At 42.8% G+C, this 19,375-nt stretch overlaps 1 protein-coding gene across 2 annotated transcripts; it reads right to left on the bottom strand.

The window, feature by feature from the left end:
* Positions 1-1,400: 1,400 nt before the first annotated feature.
* Positions 1,401-18,766, bottom strand: LOC104298690 (ATP-dependent RNA helicase SUPV3L1, mitochondrial). 2 transcript variants are annotated; one of them, XM_009898782.2, is made up of 14 exons: positions 18,689-18,766; positions 18,314-18,421; positions 15,873-15,987; positions 15,137-15,305; positions 13,384-13,495; positions 11,606-11,683; positions 9,388-9,479; positions 8,440-8,620; positions 7,956-8,049; positions 6,485-6,704; positions 6,025-6,105; positions 4,528-4,704; positions 2,550-2,698; positions 1,401-2,169 (listed from the first exon to the last, which is right to left on the bottom strand). In XM_009898782.2, the coding sequence occupies exons 2-14, from the start codon at positions 18,375-18,377 to the stop codon at positions 1,674-1,676; spliced, it is 2,028 nt and encodes a 675-aa protein (XP_009897084.2). In that variant the 5' UTR covers positions 18,378-18,421; positions 18,689-18,766; the 3' UTR covers positions 1,401-1,673. The 2 variants fall into 2 exon arrangements, with proteins under 2 accessions (XP_009897084.2, XP_054030715.1); XM_054174740.1 differs by lacking the exons at positions 15,873-15,987; positions 18,314-18,421; positions 18,689-18,766 and having other exon boundaries at positions 15,148-15,271.
* Between the last annotated feature and the right edge of the window lie 609 nt (positions 18,767-19,375).

Genomic DNA, 19,375 nt, shown 5'->3' with positions numbered 1-19,375 from the left:
TGGGGGGAGAGCACATGAAACAGATGGGAAACGAATGCTAAAAACATTATTCAAACTGCTGCAGACTCGTTCCTGAACAGAAGCTTAAAGGATTGATACTAGCAAGATGCAAAAAGGGTTCTGAGCAAACTTCCAATCTACAGAAACTGTTGTTGATCACTTTAGAAAGTTAGGTACTGGAATCAGTGGAATTCATCCTGGCTTTTACAAGTATCCCAGTATTAACACCGGTGGGATCTGCAGTCTCAGCAAGCCCCAAAAATCAGGGCTGCTGCAGCACTATTTTCCTTGGGCAGCCCCAGCAACACATCCTAGCACTGAAACCCATTTCTGTGAATACACAGCAGTTCCAGCATTATTTCCACTCTCCAGTGTCCCTGCTGTGAGCTCAAAAGCATACTCTAATGCTGCTCACACCACAAGCAAATGACAGAGCATCTGCTGGTGCATGGAAGAGGCACAGCTGGTGGCATGCTGCCTTAAACATTATTTAGACTAAACTAGACTAAACCAAACCAGGTTGGAAGAGACCTTCAAGATCACCGCATCCAACCCATCAACCAATCCAACCCACTCAAACAACTAAACCATGGCACCAAGCACCCCATCAAGTCTCCTCCTGAACACCTCCAATGATGGTGACTCCAGGAGAAAGAAGTCCTTTACTCAAAAATTTAGTTCCAACCTTCCTTCAGGTGGTAAGCACTTAACTTTTTCAGCTTATGATAGCCACAATATGTATGTGGAAATACTACGAGCACAAGTATCAACTCACAAGCTGTTACTTCAAATACAAACTGTGCTGTGAGCTTAAGTATTTTAGGTCTCCTCTCAAAATGAAGGTATCACAAACTGGCACATGAAGCAAAAAAACCCCGACATCTCTGAAGGGCAGTACTACAAAATGAATTTGTAGGAAACCATATTAGAAAAGTCAAGGAGAAATAGCCATCTGAATTTCTCAACAGAAAGTTCTACCTATGGCTCTCTAACATCGCCTTCCCCACTGAATAAAAACATCTTAAATCCATGTTTTGTTTTCTCTTCCCAGAGTTTGCCAAATCAATTATGAGCTTTTTCCAGGAGAAAGAATACTATTTAAAGGGCAAGGCCAGATTTTTGCTTTGTTTCAGTAACTATCCCTCAAGTGACAGACTTGGAATTTACTCAAACGCTCCTGTGGCCCACATTTAACCATCCCCAAGGCATTACACACAAATGCTTTTTGCCTCCTTTCACATTCTCATGGGACACAAAGGTTAGAGGCGCATGACTCCTATCAGCATTCCCACCCAATTCCCTGCCAGGTTGTTCCTTGCTTGGTTGTTATCTGTTAAACTCTGCCCTTAGGGAAGGGGTGGAATGAGCAGCTAATTCATGACTAGTGAAGTATCTGTCGTTTATTAGCGATGTGAGGATATCTTGCAAGAAGACATCAAGTTCAAATTTTCACATAGCAGCAGATCATACACTTAGGCTGAACACCATGACTGGTAAAAGGAAAGCTATGGCCCCTGGGCTTTTAAAAGTCCATTCCTCCGCTTCATGTAACCAGTCACAGGAGAAGGAAAAGCATCAGGGAGCTGCAGCAGTGTAAACATGAAATGCCAATGTTGTTATTAAAATAGTATTTTATTTTATGAGTAAAAACTACACAGAAGTAGGACAAGGTTCTATTTTTTCTTTCTCCCCGTCTCCTTTGAGCTATCCTGATCATCTCTTTTAGAACCATGGCCATATCTACCGTTCCTGTGCTGATCCTGCCACTCGCTCTCCAGCTGCCTCAGCATTTCCTGTGTTAAAAGTCCTTCACGCAGCAACCTGTTGGCAAGAGATCCACGTCCATGGCTCTTCAGATCCTCCTGCCTTGTAGCAGACCGATAAGCTTTCGAGTTCCTTGTTCTTCTTTCTCCTGGGACCTCCACTGCAATAGACAGTGCCTCTGGGGCTTTTGCACTGTGACTGTCTGAAACTGCCCTGCCATCCCTCCTAGTCCTTGAGAGAGGAAAGTCTTCTGCCACAACTTCTGCCGTGCCAGGAGCAACTGCAGATTGTGAAGCTCGGATCAGCTTCGTGATGTTGCAGACACCAACTTGAATAATGTTGTCTAGTTTCTTCTGGATATCTCTTACAAGGACAGCATCAGGGAACATGTCCATGAAGCGGTAACTGAAGAGAGGCAAAACAACACACAGTTAAACCTTTTGATTCAAAGGGAAAAAAATGAGACAGGTGGTATGTAAAGTAAAAAAATAGAAATTATTACATGTTGCATGGGAAGGCCACTGTCTCTCAAGTGGCATTTCAGCTGCACCAGTCCAGGATCACCTTGTTTCTACCTTTCTCTCTCTGTCTCTGTTCTCTGCAGAATCTATGACTTGCTCCCATAACATAGCTACACTTCCATCTGTCAAGATCCTCTAAAGGGCCAAAGGAGCCCATAAACACAGGCTTGAAGACACTGCTTTTCTAGGACTGTAAGTCATAAATATTAGGGGGGAAAAAACAACCAACCACACAAAAATAATACTCAAGCACGAGGACAATACCTCAACCAGAGATAGAGGTCAAAAACATCATGGACAGCTTCGAGGTGTACGAGCTCTTTGATGTTCTTCGGAGCAGCTAAAGGCCATTTGGTGTGCCGACAGAGCCAGTCAAACGTCAGGGGCTCATTTCTACTGAACTGTCTTGCAAACTGAAAACCAAGCAGATTCAGTTAGTCTGGGAAGAAGAAATCCAAATGAGTAAAATTCCCTTGAGTTTGTGCACATGGAATACTGCTTTGAAAATACCTGCTTTGTTTTACACATTCTTTTACTTAATTACTCAACACAAGAATCACCTGTCCTTTCCAGGGCCTCATTAAGACAATTTGTCCACGGCCCATGCACAGAGTTAAGCAACGTAAGTACAGAGCTATCTGGAAAAGAGTAATACTGAAGGCATATGACTTCATCTAGCAAAGCAGATGGACTTTGTCTTTCTTCCTTCTCCTCCTCCTATTCAGTTCATTACCTTGCTTCAGATTCTTCAGGGCTGAGGAAATGGTCTATCCACTGACTTAAGAAACACACAATTCACAACCCAAACAGATTCATCTGCACTAGAAACCAGCCCTTCTGAAGCCCAGACACTGCAGCTCTAACACATAATCAAGCCAAATAAGATTTAAGTTGGACTTTTTCAGAAGCATTGATAACTGCTTCCTTACTGGCCGACACCAGAAGGGTGAAGAACGGGGCTTAAATTCACACAGGCTCTTGTAACAGTTTACTTCCCTCTGACATCATATTATGCCCCTCTGCAGCTGAATACTCAGCTTTTTAAAGAGACACATTTTTTAACTCTTTAAATCAAGCACTCAATTTTTAAAGAGTGTCATTAGCCATTTGAGAAAAGCACAGGTCTGGTATCTGTGACATGAGTTTACCACAGCAGTTTCCTTTTAACTCTCTTTCATTAAAAATTAATACTGCACTCTATAAAAGGGGACAGAAATGATACTAACAAAGTAACAGTCCCAAACCAAGTTAGTAATCCTGAAAAACTGGAAGCAGCTGACTACAAATTCCTCAAAATAATGACTCTGGGGACAGAGTGAAAAACAGTTCATCCAGACCTGACAAGTGAAATGACATCATTCAGAGAGCAACTTACAGCACTGTTTTCTGAGGAATCACACTTAGTCCCACACAGTCTCACACCTAGTCTTTTGTTGACAAGCTAATACCCTGAAGAAATAGCACCTTGGGTTTTAAGGACTACTTTTAAGCATGCTGCAGTGCAAAGCTGAACAACACACAAGTCACCGCATAACACAATTCTGATCTCTCCCAGTTCAAAGATCACCTGCAAGGCAAACAGTAGGATTCTCTGAGGCAAGCAGCTGAAATGTTGTCTTAAACTTTTGACTTACAAAAAATATATATGCAATTAAGAACAGCCCTGAGAAAAGAAGGCTCCAGGGAGACCTAATAGCGGCCTGAAGGAGGCCTACAAGAAGGCTGCAGAGGGACTGTTTACAACGGCCTGCAGTGACAGGATGAGGGGTGATGGTTTGAAATTAAAGAGACTTAGACTGGACATTAGGAACAGGTTCTTTACTATGAGGGTGGTGGAACAGTGGAACAGGCTCCCCAGGGAGGTAGTTGGGGCCCCATCCCTGGAGATATTCAAGGGCAGGCTTGACAAGGCTCTGAACAACCTGACCTAATGGAGGATGTCCTGGTTGACTGCAGGGGCGGTGGACTAGATGACCTCTGGAGATCCTTTCCAACCCAAACCATTCTATTTTTCTATGGTTTTATATGTATTTTCAATGTTTATATACATAAACATAACACAAAACCATTTCTCTTTCTCTCATATTCCTCCCTGTGAACACCTTAAGAATGCTCTCAAATACTCTCTGATGACAATAAACACAGCAGCAAGATACAGTCTCAATGCACCAAGACTCGCTTGCTCCAATATAAATACCACCTTTACTTTTTGGAAGGAAAAAAACCCCACCAAACAACTAACCTTCAGCAACATGGTACACACAAAAGGCTCTTTTCTGTTCAAGGGTGCAGTGCAGAAGACGTATCGTGACCGCAGATTTAGTGGAATGTGCTGAATCATATCTGCCAGAAATTTGAAGTCATCAATATTGCAGACAAAGTAAAGGCCATCGACTTGTGAGAGACTCACAAAAATATCCTGTGAAAATAGAACCAGATGAAGAGGATGTTACTACAGGACAGGCCTGTTAAACCTTGTGTTACCAAACCAAACAATGTTTTAAAGGTTAGTTATACTGAAAGAGAGAGATTAAAATACCAAATTTCACCACAGTAATAGAAGAAAACAACAGAGTCTCTTCCAACCTGGTTTGTTCTTTTCTATTCTCTACTCTTCTAACAGAATTTTCATTAAATTCTCTAACATGGGACCAGAGAAGAAGACATAGCACACTATACTCTAGTTAAGCATTTTCAGTTGGTCTCCTGAGTAACAAATACAGCGTTCTGGAAGTGTACATTTTAGTTCTGAAGAACACCATCACAGAAACCAGCTACTACTATGTTTAGAACTTGTTCATGGTTTGTCACTGAGAGTGACCCAAAAAGCAAAATTTACAGCAGACAGTTCAATAATTGAGGTATTTTTAGGCCAGGGGCAGGAACAGATCTATTTTAGGAAGAAATCACAAGATAAACACAGTATTTGAGGGCAGGAACAGATCTACTTTAGGAAGAAATCACAAGATAAACACAGTATTTGAAGAGAGGAGTTCAAAGAACACCTGAAATGTATCCCAGGTTTGGAGAAAAAAAAAGAGTCACCGCTGCACACTGCAGGTGGAATTTTTAGGGCCCCCCCCCAATTATTTCTCCAGTGTAAATCTTTGAAAGAGTTTTTTGAGAGATCTTTAAAGAAACACTGAGCTAATTAAGTATCACAGGACAGCTTACGTTGGAAGGGACCTCAGAGATCATCTACTCCAGCCTCCCTGCCATGGGCAGGGGTGCCTCTCAACTAGACTCAGCTGCTCAAGGCCTCATCCAACCTGGCCTTGAACACACCCAGGGAGGAGGCATCCACAACCTCCCTGGGCAGCCTATTCCAGAGTCCTGCAACCCTTGTACTGAAGAACTTCTTCCTGAGATCCACTCTAAACCTACTCCCCCTCAACTTAAACCCATTCCCTCTTGTCCTATTACTAGACACCCTTATGAAAAGTCCCTTCCTGCATATGCACTCTGTGATTCCATGAAAACAGGGAAAAGGTGAAATGAAAAGATGGTTATACACTCTTCAAGACATGTAAACATATTTCCACACTTTGACAGCTTCCAACTTTATTGTAGCACAGAAAAAGTTAAGCATTCTAATCACATCTGCAGACATTGCTGTGCTAGAGAGAAGACCCCAACTGAGAAAATATACACACATGGCTGTTACATTCCCTAAGCTCATGTTGGTACAAAAGCAACATTTGATTTTTGAAGCAGAAGCTAATATTTTGATCATTCTTACAATTAAATTGGATAGAGTGGCATCAGGGAGATGATAAGCAAACATTTCTATCTGCTCAGGAGTAGGATGTAGGCCAGCTGCCTGAAGGGAAAAAAAAAAAACAAAGACAAAAATGTCCATTAATTCCCACCATTGTTTTGAAGTTAGTGCAACAGAAATAAAACCTAGAAAGACAAAATGCTAGAAACCAAAGCACTCTACAGAGTCCAGCTTATTTAGCATGCTTATCTGGAACTCAAAAACTTGTCTGTTTGAGCTTTTAGTTCTTCAAAGAGCAACTTTTAACACAAATGAAAACGCTGCAAGCCTCCAAAAGGGACCTATGTTCAAAGTCACTCTGGCATGACACAAATCCACTTTTACTAACTTGTAAACAAGCACAAGGTAAAAGTAATTTGGGATCAGAACACAGTAAACCAGCTTGAGGGTGCATGTACAAACTGGGTACTGAGTCTCTCACCTTCACAGGGCGTACAGAATCACTCAAAATTTCCTTCAGCTGCGCGAGGTCATCACGATGCATGGTAGTGACTTCTCCTTCTTTGAAGGATGAGCCGTAACGCCCTGCTCTGCCTGCAATCTGTAGGGCCTGAGAGGTTGTAATGGAGTCTATTTCCTTTTCTCCTTTCTCATTGACAGTTGGCTTTACTATAGAGTTAAAAATTATTCTTCTGATACACCTGAAATATTTGAACAAAACCACAGAAAAGTCCTTTTTTTTTTTTTCCCCAAATCATTTCCAACAACCTACTGTACAAAAATGAAAGTATTTTGTTCATCTATTTTTCAACATTCGCCACCCCCCAACCTAAATTAAGGGACCACAGATAATACTTACAGACACAACATATTCCAAAGGGCAGCATAAAACTACTGATTGGTTGCAGGAGAATCATCAACCCTACACACATCAATGGATGATCTCTAGAGGTCCCTTCCAACCCCTAACATTCTGTGTTGATGAAGGTCCCAAACCATATACAGTATCACTAAGGCTGGAAGAGACATCAAAGATCATCGAGTCCAACCTGTCACCACAGACCTCATGACTAGACCATGGCACCAAGTGCCACATCCAATCCCCTCTTGAACACCTCCAGGGATGGGGACTCCACCACCTCCCCGGGCAGCACATTCCAATGATGAATTACTCTCTCGGTGAAGAACTTTCTCTTCACCTCCAGCCTAAACTTCCCCTGGCACAGCTTGAGACTGTGTGCCCTTGTTCTGGTGCTGGTTGCCTGGGAGAAGAGACCAACCCCCTCCTGGCTACAACCACCTTTCAGGTAGTTGTAGAGGGCAATGAGGTCCCAGTAGTTTCTAGCAACAGAATCGCATTGCCTTCAGCAACAAAACACATCTGAAACAGGGTTGAACTTGCTCTGCATTTCAGAAATACACGAGACTGATACTCTTGACAACCCAGCACAGCTGACTCCAGTGAATCAAAAGGATCTTATAAGTGCCTAAGATCACACAGAATTAGGCCATTCCATTCTTAGGATCAGTTTTAAAATTAATGCTTAGTTCTACTGAAACTGATCACTACTTCAGAATTGAGAAGTTTGTATTGCGGTGTCCAGACAGCAAATATGTAGCCACATTAGCCAAACTGCAATATATGCAATCAAAAACAGCCTGGAGGAGAGAAGGCTGCAGGGAAACCTAGTAGCAGCCTACCAGTATCTGAAGGGAACCTACAAGAACGCTGCAGAGGGACTGTTTCCCCATAGAGCATCAGCCAGCATGGTTATCATCACAACTGACTGGAACACTAAGGGGCTTCTCACAGGCCTGAAGGGATAATTCCTGGGGAGATGGTGATAATACACCTCATTGAACAAATGATACTGCAGGGATCACACCCACCACCAAAAACAAAAAGAGAAACTATTGTACAAGTCTGCCTATAACCTGCTCCGAGTACTTACAAATTGAGTCCCATTCCAATCGCATCTGTAGCAACTAAAATTTTGCACGGATCATTAGGATCATTGAATTTCTTTGCCTGCTCAAGTTTCGTTCCTAGAACAGAATGACAAAACACTTTACAGAGTAATATTGCAAAACAACCTACCACTAAGCCCAATGCTTTTGCAATCAGCTGAGGGGGAAAAAGAAATCACATTAAAAGTGCTATTTGATTTTCATTCAGCTGGTTGTTCAGGGAAGGGAGCAGGAGGGATTTAAGTAATTCCCAGAGCTGTGGTTAGACCTCATTTAATGACATCTATCTGAAGATCAATATTAAGCACATAATCAAGGGTCTAATCCCAAGATTAAAACACCAGTCAGCACAGGTTGATTACTTTCTCTAGCAGAACTAGGAAAACTAGTACTGCTTCATTTTAAAAGGTTTTTTAAGGCACCAAGAAGCAGAATGCTCCCTTAAAAACAAGAGGAAGAGTGCTTTACCTGGTGGCAGACTGCCATATATGACAGCACATTCTAATCCTCTGGCTTCTATCTGTCGGCTGACAGAATAAATGTCGTTCTTGCTGAAGCAGACAATGCAGTCCCCGGGACGGAGGTTGTCTAAAGACTCTAAGGCATAATCCAGCACAGTAAGAGGAGTGAGTCTCTTGTAGTTTCTGACCTAGAATCAAAGGAATTGTCAAAGATGGTATGTTTTGAAATTAAAAATTCCCATGGAGTAGCAGCCAGCATGGTTATCATCACAAGTGATTGAAACACTAAGGGCATTCAGAGAGCAGCTTACAGCACTGTGTTTTCTGAGCTTTTAGTTTGATGTAAATCTATCACAACACCAGCAATCATACTTAGTCCCACCCTCTTTTCTTTCATTGACAAGCTAACACCCTGAAGCAGTAGCACCTTGGGTTTTAAGGACTACTTTTAGGCATGTTGTAGAGCAAAGCTGAACAACACACAGGTGACTGCATAACACAGTTCTGATCTCTCCCAGTTCAAACAGTAGGATTTGTTGAGGCAAACAGATGAAACATTATCCTAAACTTTGATTTAGAAACAATATATATGCAATTAAAAACAGCCTGGAGCAGAGAAGTCTCCAGGGAGACCTAGTATCTGAAGGGGACCTACAAGAATGCTGCAGAGGGACTGTTTCCCCATAGAGTATCAGCCAGCATGGTTATCATCACAACTGACTGGAACACTCACAGGCCTGAAGGGATAATTCCTGGGAGATGGTGATGCACACCTCATGCTCTTCCACACTTGCATCACTTCCCAAGCTGAGCACTACATAGATTTTTGAAAGAACTACTTATTTTTATCTAGAAACAAGATTTAAGACAAGAAGCATACAGGCTATGCAGCAATTCTGTCCAGAAACAAGAGTCTGTTTCTGCTTGGTCAGAGAACCTGATTTAAAAAGCTTACCTCAACTTCCTCCCCTGTAGTGTACATGAGCTCGGTCACCAAGTCAATAGCAGCAGGTTCTCCACAAACATGGATTTCTTCTGCACAGAGTCCTGAACAAGACCCAATGAAATAAAATGCAGAATGTTACCTTCTTATAGACAAGAGCAGCTTTAGCTGGCTCAAGTTACCCCAAAATTACCTTTTGCTTGCTAGACTCCCTAAGGATTGTATTTCACCTCTTTCAACATCCCAAGTCAGTACCTAAAGCCTCTCTCACAACATACTACTTCCAGATCTTGGTTTCATGTCAGCAAGTGATGCTTGGACATCCATTAGTGTGATAAGCAGAGCAGCCTGTTGCACCCTCTCAGCCAAAACAAGAGGCACCCTCAACCACTGAAGAAATGGAGCAAACCTTTAAGCATGTTTTAAGTACTGCTACTGTTTTACTAACTCACAACACACACAGCAGAACTGAAGAGCTTTGTCTTGCATAACCTTCTAAAATTATATGCAGTTGGAATAAAAAAAGGGGAAAAATAGGAATCACACAATCACCAAGGTTGGAAGAGACCTCAAAGATCAAGTCCAACCTGTCACCACAGACTTCATGACTAAACCATGGCACCAAGTGCCACGTCCAATCCCCTCTTGAACACCTCCAGGGATGGGGACTCCACCACCTCCCTGGGCAGCCCATCCCAATGGCTAACAACTCTCTCACTGAAGAACTTTCTCCTCAAAGGAAGCAACAATTCGTCCTGTCCAGCATCACTGAGTGGGAGTGCTGATCTGCTCAAGGGCAGAAAGACACTGCAGAGACTTGGACTGGTTAAATTGATGGGCTGAGGTCAATCAAATGATGTTTAACAAGACCAAGTGCCAGGTCTTGCACTTTGGTCACAACCAGCCCAAACAGCACCACAGGCTTTGGGAAGAGTGGCTAGAAAGCAGCCCAGTGGAAAAGGATCTGGAGGGGCTGGTGGATGGCTGACTGAGCATGAGCTAACAATGTGACCAGGTGGCCAAGGCCAGTGGCATCCTGGCATGTATCAGAAACAGTGTGTCCAACAGGAGTAGAAAAATGATGCTGCCCCTGTACTCAGCCCTGATGAGGCTGCAGCTAGAGTACTGTGTTTAGTTCTGGGCACCACAGTATAGGAAAGACATTGAGGTCCTGGAGTATGTCCAGCAAAGACAAATGAGGCTGGTGAGGGGTTTGGAGGGCATGGCATACAACGAGTGGTTGAGGAGCTGGGGTTGTTTAGTCTGGAGAAGGCTAAGGGGAGATCTTATTGCTCTCTACAACTACCTGAAAGCAGGCTGCAGTGAGGCTGGTGCTGGTCTCTTCTCCCAAGTAACCAGCAACAGGACAAGAAGAAATGGCTTTAAGTTGTGCCAAGGGAGGTTTAGACTGGACATTAGGAAAAGCTTCTTTACTGAGAGAGTGATGAGGCATTGGAACAGGCTGCCCAGGAAGGTGGTGTAGTCACCATCCCTGGAGGTGTTCAGGAAGTCCATAGATGTGGTGCTTCAGGTTGTAGTGGTCATGGTAGGTGGGCTATGGTTGGACTTGATCTTAAAGGTCTTTTGCAGCCTTAGTGATTCTATGCCAAAATCAGTGAAGGGAAGGAGGTGGGGGAAGATGGGACTGAATTCAAATTCCAAAGTTCTATTCAAAATCTGAGGCGAAAGAGGTTTCACAAATTCCTCCTGAAGAAGCCTAAAATTATCAAAAGAAGCATTCTTCTGAGAATTCAACAGATCAATGCAGCTCTATAAATGAGCCATTTGGAATTAAAACTATCAAATGATTTAATGTGTTGTGTTGCCACATGTTTATTTCTCTGCAATGAAATAGCTGAGAAGTTGTCTTAACTGAACTAAAAAAGCATATTTCTAGAAAATAATTGGAATAAAAGGATAGCACAGTGCACCAACACAAAGACTCCATTATTATCCAAGGAAGTCAATCTAGAAGAGGCATCTGTAGAACTTAGGAGAACAAAATGTTTCAAAACACTAAGTAAAACATGGCAGGTAACTTGCTGCCATACAGACAAACCCTTTGAGGCAGAGTATGTCTAACTTGCTGTGAGAACACAGGAAGAAACAACATTCACCTTTATTTTTCACCATGTATTGTAACCACTTATGAATATCCTGACTGCTATGCTCGAATTTCCAGTGCCATTTATCACAGAATCATAGTCACATTAAAAACAAACAAGCTTACCTAGAAGAGCTCTTGTCCAAGCCCACCCTCTGGCAGGGTCTCTGATCATCTGAATTTCATCAATAACAGCAACTTCATCTTAAAACAAAAAGAAGGTAAATGTGGTACACCAAGGAAGAGCATCTAGAAGAGCAATACAACACAAGAAGGAACTCAAGTTTCCTAGAAAAGGTTTCTCAAGTTAATCCTCTGCCACCAAAGACTCATTCAGAGATGATCCAGGTTTCACTAACTGTTCATTGGCAATTTTGGCACTGATTTCAGTGGGAGCAAAAGTGGACTCAAAACTTCATTTTGTTGGCACCCCTTAAGAAATTCAACAGGGCTGTTTCAAAACCACAGGGCTGCAAGCTCAAAGATAAAGGACAAACAAAAAATGGGTTTTGTAAATCTTGCTATCATTTATACTTCATGCACACAAATGGTATTTTTGAAGTAATGGGAAAAAAAACCCCACAACTGGAAAGTATTTTTTGTTCTCCTCTACAGTCTGTCCAGCTTTTTTTAAATGTTATGATTTAATGTTTTGACAAACGTTAGATCTGTTGAAATCCACAAGAGGCGATACAAAAAGCGCTGACATATACATGAGAAAAACTAGTGGTTACCCATTTTAAGCCACTTGTCTTCAGAAAGAACCCAGCAATTTGACACTAACAGATGTCTCCTTCCAGAAATTAAGTCCGCCTGACCTGATGGGCTGCAGTGTAGGTCTAACCCAAAAGCAAAGCTGAAAATTTTAATGGGAATGGGGAGTAACGATGGTAGTTATTTTCTGCCCTTAAAATATCACAGTATCACTAAGGCTGGAAGAGACCTCAAAGATCATCGAGTCCAACCTGTCACCACAGACTTCATGACTAGACCATGGCACCAAGTGCCACGTTCAATCCCCTCTTGAACACCTCCAGGGATGGGGACTCCACCACCTCCCTGGGCAGCACATTCCAATGACGAATGACTCGCTCGGTGAAGAACTTTCTCCTCACCTCCAGCCTAAACTTCCCCTGGTGGAGCTTGAGACTGTGTCCTCTTGTTCTGGTGCTGGTTGCTAGAGAGAAGAGACCAACCTCTGCCTGTCTACAACCTCCCTTAAGGTAGTTGTAGAGAGCAATGAGGTCACCCCTGAGCCTCCTCTTCTCCAGGCTAAGCAACCCCAGCTCCCTCAGCCTCTCCTCACAGGGCTGTGCTCAAGGCCTCTCCCCAGCCTTGTTGCCCTTCTCTGGACACCTTCAAGTGTCTCGATGTCCTTCCTAAACTGAGGAGCCCAGAACTGGACACAGTACTCAAGGTGTGGCCTAACCAGTGCAGAGTACGGGGGCATAATGACTTCCCTGCTCCTGCTGGCCACACTCTTCCTACTGCAGGCCAGGATGCTATTGGCCTTCTTGGCCCCGGGCACACTGCTGGCTCATGTTTAGGCGGCTGTCAATCAGCACCCCCAGGTCCCTCTCTGTTTGGGAGCCCTCCAGCCACTCCGACCCCAGCCTGTAGCTCTGCATGGGGTTGTTGTGGCCAAAGTGCAGCACCCAGCACTTGGACTTGTTGAATGCCATTCCATTGGACTCCTCCCATCTGTCCAGCTGGTCGAGGTCCCTCTGCAGAGCCCTTCTGCCCTCTATTCAAGCACCAATTTAGATGAATAGAATTAACTGCCCTAACATAGTCCAGAAATTATTCAAATAAGAGTGAAAATTAATAGTCTTGAGTACTTCAGAGATCCAAGCAGTAATACACACAAAGATACACAGATGTGACAGAAAGTTATGTATACATACAAGGTGTATTGGTGCTGCACATTTCAATGGTACAAGCGATATGAGAGGCTTGCCTGGCATCCTCATTGGCATAGACACGCTCTTCTCCTGTCACCAAGTCACATGGCACATTCTAAAGGAGTTCAGAAAACTCATGTTAAGTTTCTTTAACACAATAAAATCTCCTTCTCATAGGGGGATAAAAAAATAAATCAGTTTCTTACAGTAGCTTCTAAAACACTACAATGGAAGCTATCCAGAAAAGAACTAATCAGCCTTTGAGACTTGTGCCCTATACTTAACACCTGTCAGGCTGAAGGGTCTAATGAAGAAGTAGCAACTGTAATTAGGTGCCCTCCCCTACTCCCACAGGAGACTATGTTTTCCTCTTGAGTATTTCAGAGCTGTCAAACCTGCAACAAAAGAACTGTCAGAAAAGCTATAGTGCAAGGGGCTCATAAAGCACAGCCCAGCAGCAAAGGAGCCTTGCAAACTTCAGCCTTCCCCAGTCCATTTGCTGGCTGCCCTAGTGACAGTCTCACCTGCTGCCTTACACTCACACAGCGAGAGGACTAGCTGTGAGAGACAGCAGGGACCACCACCCTCTGTTAGCTCTACACTCACTGAATCCCAGACAGATGGCTGCTCCTTTCATATCTACAGCCATCTGTAGAGCCATGCAGTAAACCATGTTCAAGCCTTAAGGGATACATATGATCCATGAGCTGCCAAATGGAAAGTCCTCACACACATGGGAAAAAAATGCAGTAACTCTACTAACAAGGAACGTTACTACAGGGTATCCACATTCACCACACAGCACATGTCACAGGTACCTCCTAGGTCAAGCCAATCTTTCTTACACATTGCTTTAATAAACCAGTAACAGGAGTTACAAATTCTAAATCAAGGACTGACCAAAAGAAGAGAAATACTAAGATTCAAAGAATTCTTTGGGTTGGAAGGGACCTTAAAAGTCATTTAGTTCTAACCCCTCTGCCATGGACAGGGACACCCTCCATTAGGACCAGGTTGCCTCATTCAGCCTGGCTTTGAATACCTCCAGGGAGGGGGACACCTGTTCCAATGTCTCACTATCCTTACTATATACATCATTTGGTAAACACTGCTGTGCATATGCACTATGCTGCATTACATGATGTGTTACTGGAATGCTTCAGAACTGGTGTGGTTCTATGCAGCTGGAAACACGCTGCTGAGGAGCCTTCAAAAAGATGCTGGAAGCAATTAAAGTACTAAAACGACAGCTTCCTCTAGGGACCTGATACAGGGCACTGCTCTTCAACTCAACACATCTGAAGCGGCAGAACTTTTTATTAGGTGGTTGAGTGAAAGAAATGTACAGATTGAAACAGACAAGTGGAGTTAAGCAAGGGTAACTTCTTGTGTACAAGCTGAAATAAAGGTCAGGGGGAGAAGCAGCCATCATTTCCACACTTCAAAAAAAGCTAATAATAGAGCCTGGCTAAACCTAAGGAGGGGAAAATTACACAAAGACAGAGGTAGGTTAAGGGGATGACTGCATGCCACGTGCTTTGGGGAAAGCAATGCTCCACTTGGGGAAATGATATTCCACTCTGTACACCTAAAGCAGAAATGCACAACTGGTATTCATGAGCTGACACTACTGCAAAGCAAAGGCCCCTGGTTCAAGCACACTGCTCCCTAGACCACCTTATGCAACCACAGCACTTCACAAACATACATTCATGAGACTGTTCCCAGTACTAGGGAAGTAATATAACATACTGACAGCATCATTACTCTTTTGGAAGATCTCATGAGCCAGAAGTTTTAGGGGACCGCAGTATATTCCAGATTTTGCTGACAGAAATCTCTGGATAGCATGGTGAGTTTTTCCACTGTTTGTAGGACCAGCATGGAATATTATCTTTCTCTGAATAGCCCTGGCATCTGGATACCTAAAACACACACACACACAAAAAGCAGATCTGTTGAACATTTATCTGGCATTCTGGATACTGATTCATGCAAAGCTGCAAATTAGCATAAACATCTACTTATAAATAGACTTTTTAATGTGTACTGAGAGATCAAGTTCTGAAGTACAGTATGAAGAGGTTACTGTGCCTTACACATTCATCTTCTGAATCATAAAATGCTTTCTAAGACTTCAAGAGTGGACTTCACAGACTGTGTTCAAAATTATTCTCATCACTGTGACCTCTCTCTTTGGGTATATGAACACTTTGATGTTCTGGAGTGCTGCCTCCCAAAGAGGTACAGCCAGCAGACAGCTTTCTGGAAAGGCAACACCAACTCAGCAACTTTCATAGATGATATAATCTTAGTTTTCTTCTAACCAACTGCAATGTATCTTGTAAGAAAGACAAGAGTTCCTGACATGAATTATTGTGGAAACAGAGAAATGGAACTGAAAACATAGTGCAGTTACACCCCACAAAGCTTGTCCACAGGCTGTGAAACTCTAAGAAAAGCAAATGCTGCAACCAGTTAAGCACACTAACCAGTTGGGTGGCAGTCGTAAATCGCTGATCTTGCGCAGATCATCCATACAATCCAGCATTGGGAAGATCTGCTTTGCGTGCCTCAGGAAAAAGGGGAAGAGATCATCCACATGACCTAGAAGAGAAACCCTTTTAAGAAAGTTTGCATGTTCATAATCATCATAGAACGGTTTGGGTTGGAAGGGACCGCCAAAGATCATAGAATCATAGAGTCAATAAAGTTGGAAAAGACCTCAAGGATCACCACGTCCAACCTGTCACCCAAGACCTCATGACTACTAAACCATGGCACCAAGTGCCACATCCAATCCCCTCTTGAAGACCTCCAGGGACAGTGACTCAACCACCTCCCTGGGCAGCCCATTCCAACGGCCAACAGCTCTCTCTGGGAAGAACTTTCTCCTCACCTGAAGCCTAAGCTTCCCCTGGCACAGTTTGAGCCTGTGTCTTCTTGTTCTGGTGCTGATTAGTTCAACCCCTGTGCAGTCAGCAGGGACATTCTCCACTAGATCAGGTTGCTCAGAGCCTTGTCAAGCCTGACCTTGAGTATCTCCAGGGACTACCTCCCTGGGTAACATGCTGCAGTGTTGTAACACCCTCATGGTAAAGAACTTGTTCCTAACATCCAATCTAAATCTTCCTTTGTCTAATTTCAAACCCCTGGCCCTCATCATATCACTGCAGGCCTTTGTAAACAGTCCCTCTGCAGCTTTCTTGTAGGCTCCCTTCATGTACTAGAAAGCTGCTATTAGGAGTCCCCAAGACCTCTCCAGGCTGAACAACTCTGCCTCCCTCCGTTTGTTCTCACAGCAGAGGTGCATCAGCCCCCTGATGATTTTTATGGCCCTCCTCTGGACCTGCTCTATCGGGTCCATATCCTTCCTGCGATGCAGTACTCCAGGTGAGGTCTTACCAGAATGGAATAAAGTAAAATAATCCTCTTTAAAAGATTTCTGCTACTTTCACCACACACTTATGAAATTCTTTCAACTTCTGGCTCTCCACAAAGTTCAACAATTATCTCAATGGCAGAAAGGTGAATGAACATGTGGACATGGACTCATTAAGCAATGTAATACTAATACTACAGCACACACAAAACTTCTCAGTTGGGCATATTGACTCTGGCTAGCCTTTATCTCTAGAGAGCTTCTAAATAAAATGAGGAATTCTGGAAAAGCTGGATGAGAAATAGATTTTTCTGTCCCAAGAACACTTTAGGCTTTTCTTCCTCAGTTCATGTGCTGCCTTGGAATAAAACAAAAGCTTCCAAATTGCATTTAGGAATGACCAGAGGAAAACAGAAGGGCTCGGGATGCTGATTCACAGTTGTGAGTCTCAACTCCCAGGAGAGAAAAATCAAAACAGAAAAATCAACCCAGAAGAGACATTCAGGTTCACTCTTCTGAATGTTTGCAGAGCAGACACTTGGCCATAAAGGTCTCATTTCATGTCACACTCCAACTGTCCAGCTCTCATAAATTTTCAGAGCTAGGTGGATCTAAAAAGCTGTTAGCATTATAGACACACTCCCCAAAAAAGAGCAGTGATTTGTTCCTTTTTCTTATCATTGAGAACTAGCATTCAATGAACCAAAATTATAGTGAAAAATTTTAGCAACTTAGAAACTGCTGCATTTTCCATTATCATCTTTGGACAAACAAAACTCAACTGAAAAACTTCAGACCTGCCACAACAACCCACCCTGTAAACACTCCTACAGAGGTGAGTTTTAAAGCATTCACAAATCATGACCATAAATAAGTAAGTAAAAGAGTGGAAGTGAGGAAATCATGTGGAAGATTTTATGCATAACTAATATTAAAAATTTGCTAAAATGGTAAATATTTTAAATCTACACATTTATAGTTTCAGACAAAACTGAGGGGCATTGTAACTTTTAAACCACCATCATTAAAAACCACATCTACTACAGCTCTTCATCCACTACACATCTTCTGCAGCTCAGACTGAGAAGGCTTTCTGCTGTTTGCAGCTAGCATCAGCCCGTAACGAAGTGCCACTGGTATGTTACTGGATGCAGCGAGCAAGGGAAACAGCAGTCAGAGAGCTGCCTTCCCAAGTGCTTGGAGCCAACTGGCGAGGAGTAAGCTCTCCAAGCGCCCCCTAGTGACTACTTCATTTTAAGGAGGGAGAAATGGCACAGTACTGTTCGCATTTCAGCAGCGAGCAAATGCCACAGAACAGGGTGATTCTTGCTGTGATCTCCACCTCTTTTGTTTCCTCTTCAAAAAACGGATGAGGAGAACATTCTGTAGGATGGGCCCAAATGACTGATGGGGAAACAGTGATTTTTAACTTCTTTCACAGCATAGCAGGAGGAGTTCAACACACAGGAGGAGGTCCACAGGTAAACACAGATGTCAAAACCAAGCAAAATAAGCAGCATATTTTATTTTACAAGTACACCAGATACTTGCCTGCATCACAGCATATATCATTGAGAATAATATGCAAATCAGCACTCACAGAGCTGGATTCCATGATATACTTCCTAAAGCTTATAAATGCTTGATGAAACAGACGGGCTGAGAGGAAAAGAAACACAAAACCGGGAACAAAGTGAACGTCACTGGGATCACAAAGCCATATTTGTAAACACCCCACAAAACACCGAAGTGGCCCATTAAAAACCTATCCCTTAATATGTGATATCACCAGTAAAGATCAATGCTATTTCAAAATATTCAAAATGTTATCCTAAAGCAAGCAGTGTTGTAAGACTCTCAAAAGATCAGATCTAGCTGAATAAAACCATTTCAAGTTAAATGAAAAATCTTAGAACATTGTCTTACCATCTAATCCATTTTCTGCTCCTAGTCTTTGGATTTCTTTTCTTTTGTAGAACTTATTCAAGTTTTTCAGAACTTCACCTGCAGAAAAAGAGAAACTTCTTTTCAGTTTGCTCCAAATGGAAGTCTCCTGGCCCAAATACCACAGTTCAGTCTCCTTACTCTGGAAAGAAGGAATTTTTGCCATGTTGAACAGAGCCAAATGATTTCTCCCTAAGTTAAACACAATCAGTGATTGAGTCTACTGTGGAAAAGGACAAACTGTGGCAGAGTAAGAATTGCCTGATGATGGGGTCAGTATTTGAGTCACACTCTCACTGGCACTTGACAGGAAAGTATAAAGCTGAGAACCTGAAGCCAATATGCAATGGAACAAAGTAATTAAGGTTTTGGGGTGGGGTTTTTGTTGTGTTTTTTTAGCAGCACCTATCAGGAAATGGCAGCTTTTAATGTGAAAAATAAATCTGTTTAAACTACTCAGTGGCAGCTTTTACTAAACATCCTGAGACCTTCTTTCCTCCACACTGCTCCCAAGACACAGACTCTGGAAAGTTCAGGCAAACCAGATGCACTATTCTTCCTGCTTCTCAGGTTAAATAGAGGAGGGAAGAAGTAAACAGAGCTTTGTCATATATATCACAGTATAACTAAGGTTGGAAGAGACCTTGAGGATCATCGAGTCCAACCTGT

Source organism: Dryobates pubescens, chromosome 30, assembly GCF_014839835.1.
Source record: "Dryobates pubescens isolate bDryPub1 chromosome 30, bDryPub1.pri, whole genome shotgun sequence".
NCBI lineage: Eukaryota > Metazoa > Chordata > Aves > Piciformes > Picidae > Dryobates > Dryobates pubescens.
This window is presented reverse-complemented; position numbering and strand designations above follow the sequence as displayed.

Excerpts from the sequence above, each read along its gene's own strand:
- LOC104298690 (XM_009898782.2), bottom strand. The coding sequence starts at position 18,377 with ATGGAATCCAGCTCTGTGAGTGCTGATTTGCATATTATTCTCAATGAT. Across the intron at positions 15,988-18,313 it reads TGATATATGCTGTGATGCAG|GTCATGTGGATGATCTCTTC; the intron begins GCAAGTATCTGG and ends TTTCTCTTCTAG. Across the intron at positions 13,496-15,136 it reads TCCAAAAGAGTAATGATGCT|AATGTGCCATGTGACTTGGT; the intron begins GTCAGTATGTTA and ends GAACTCCTTTAG.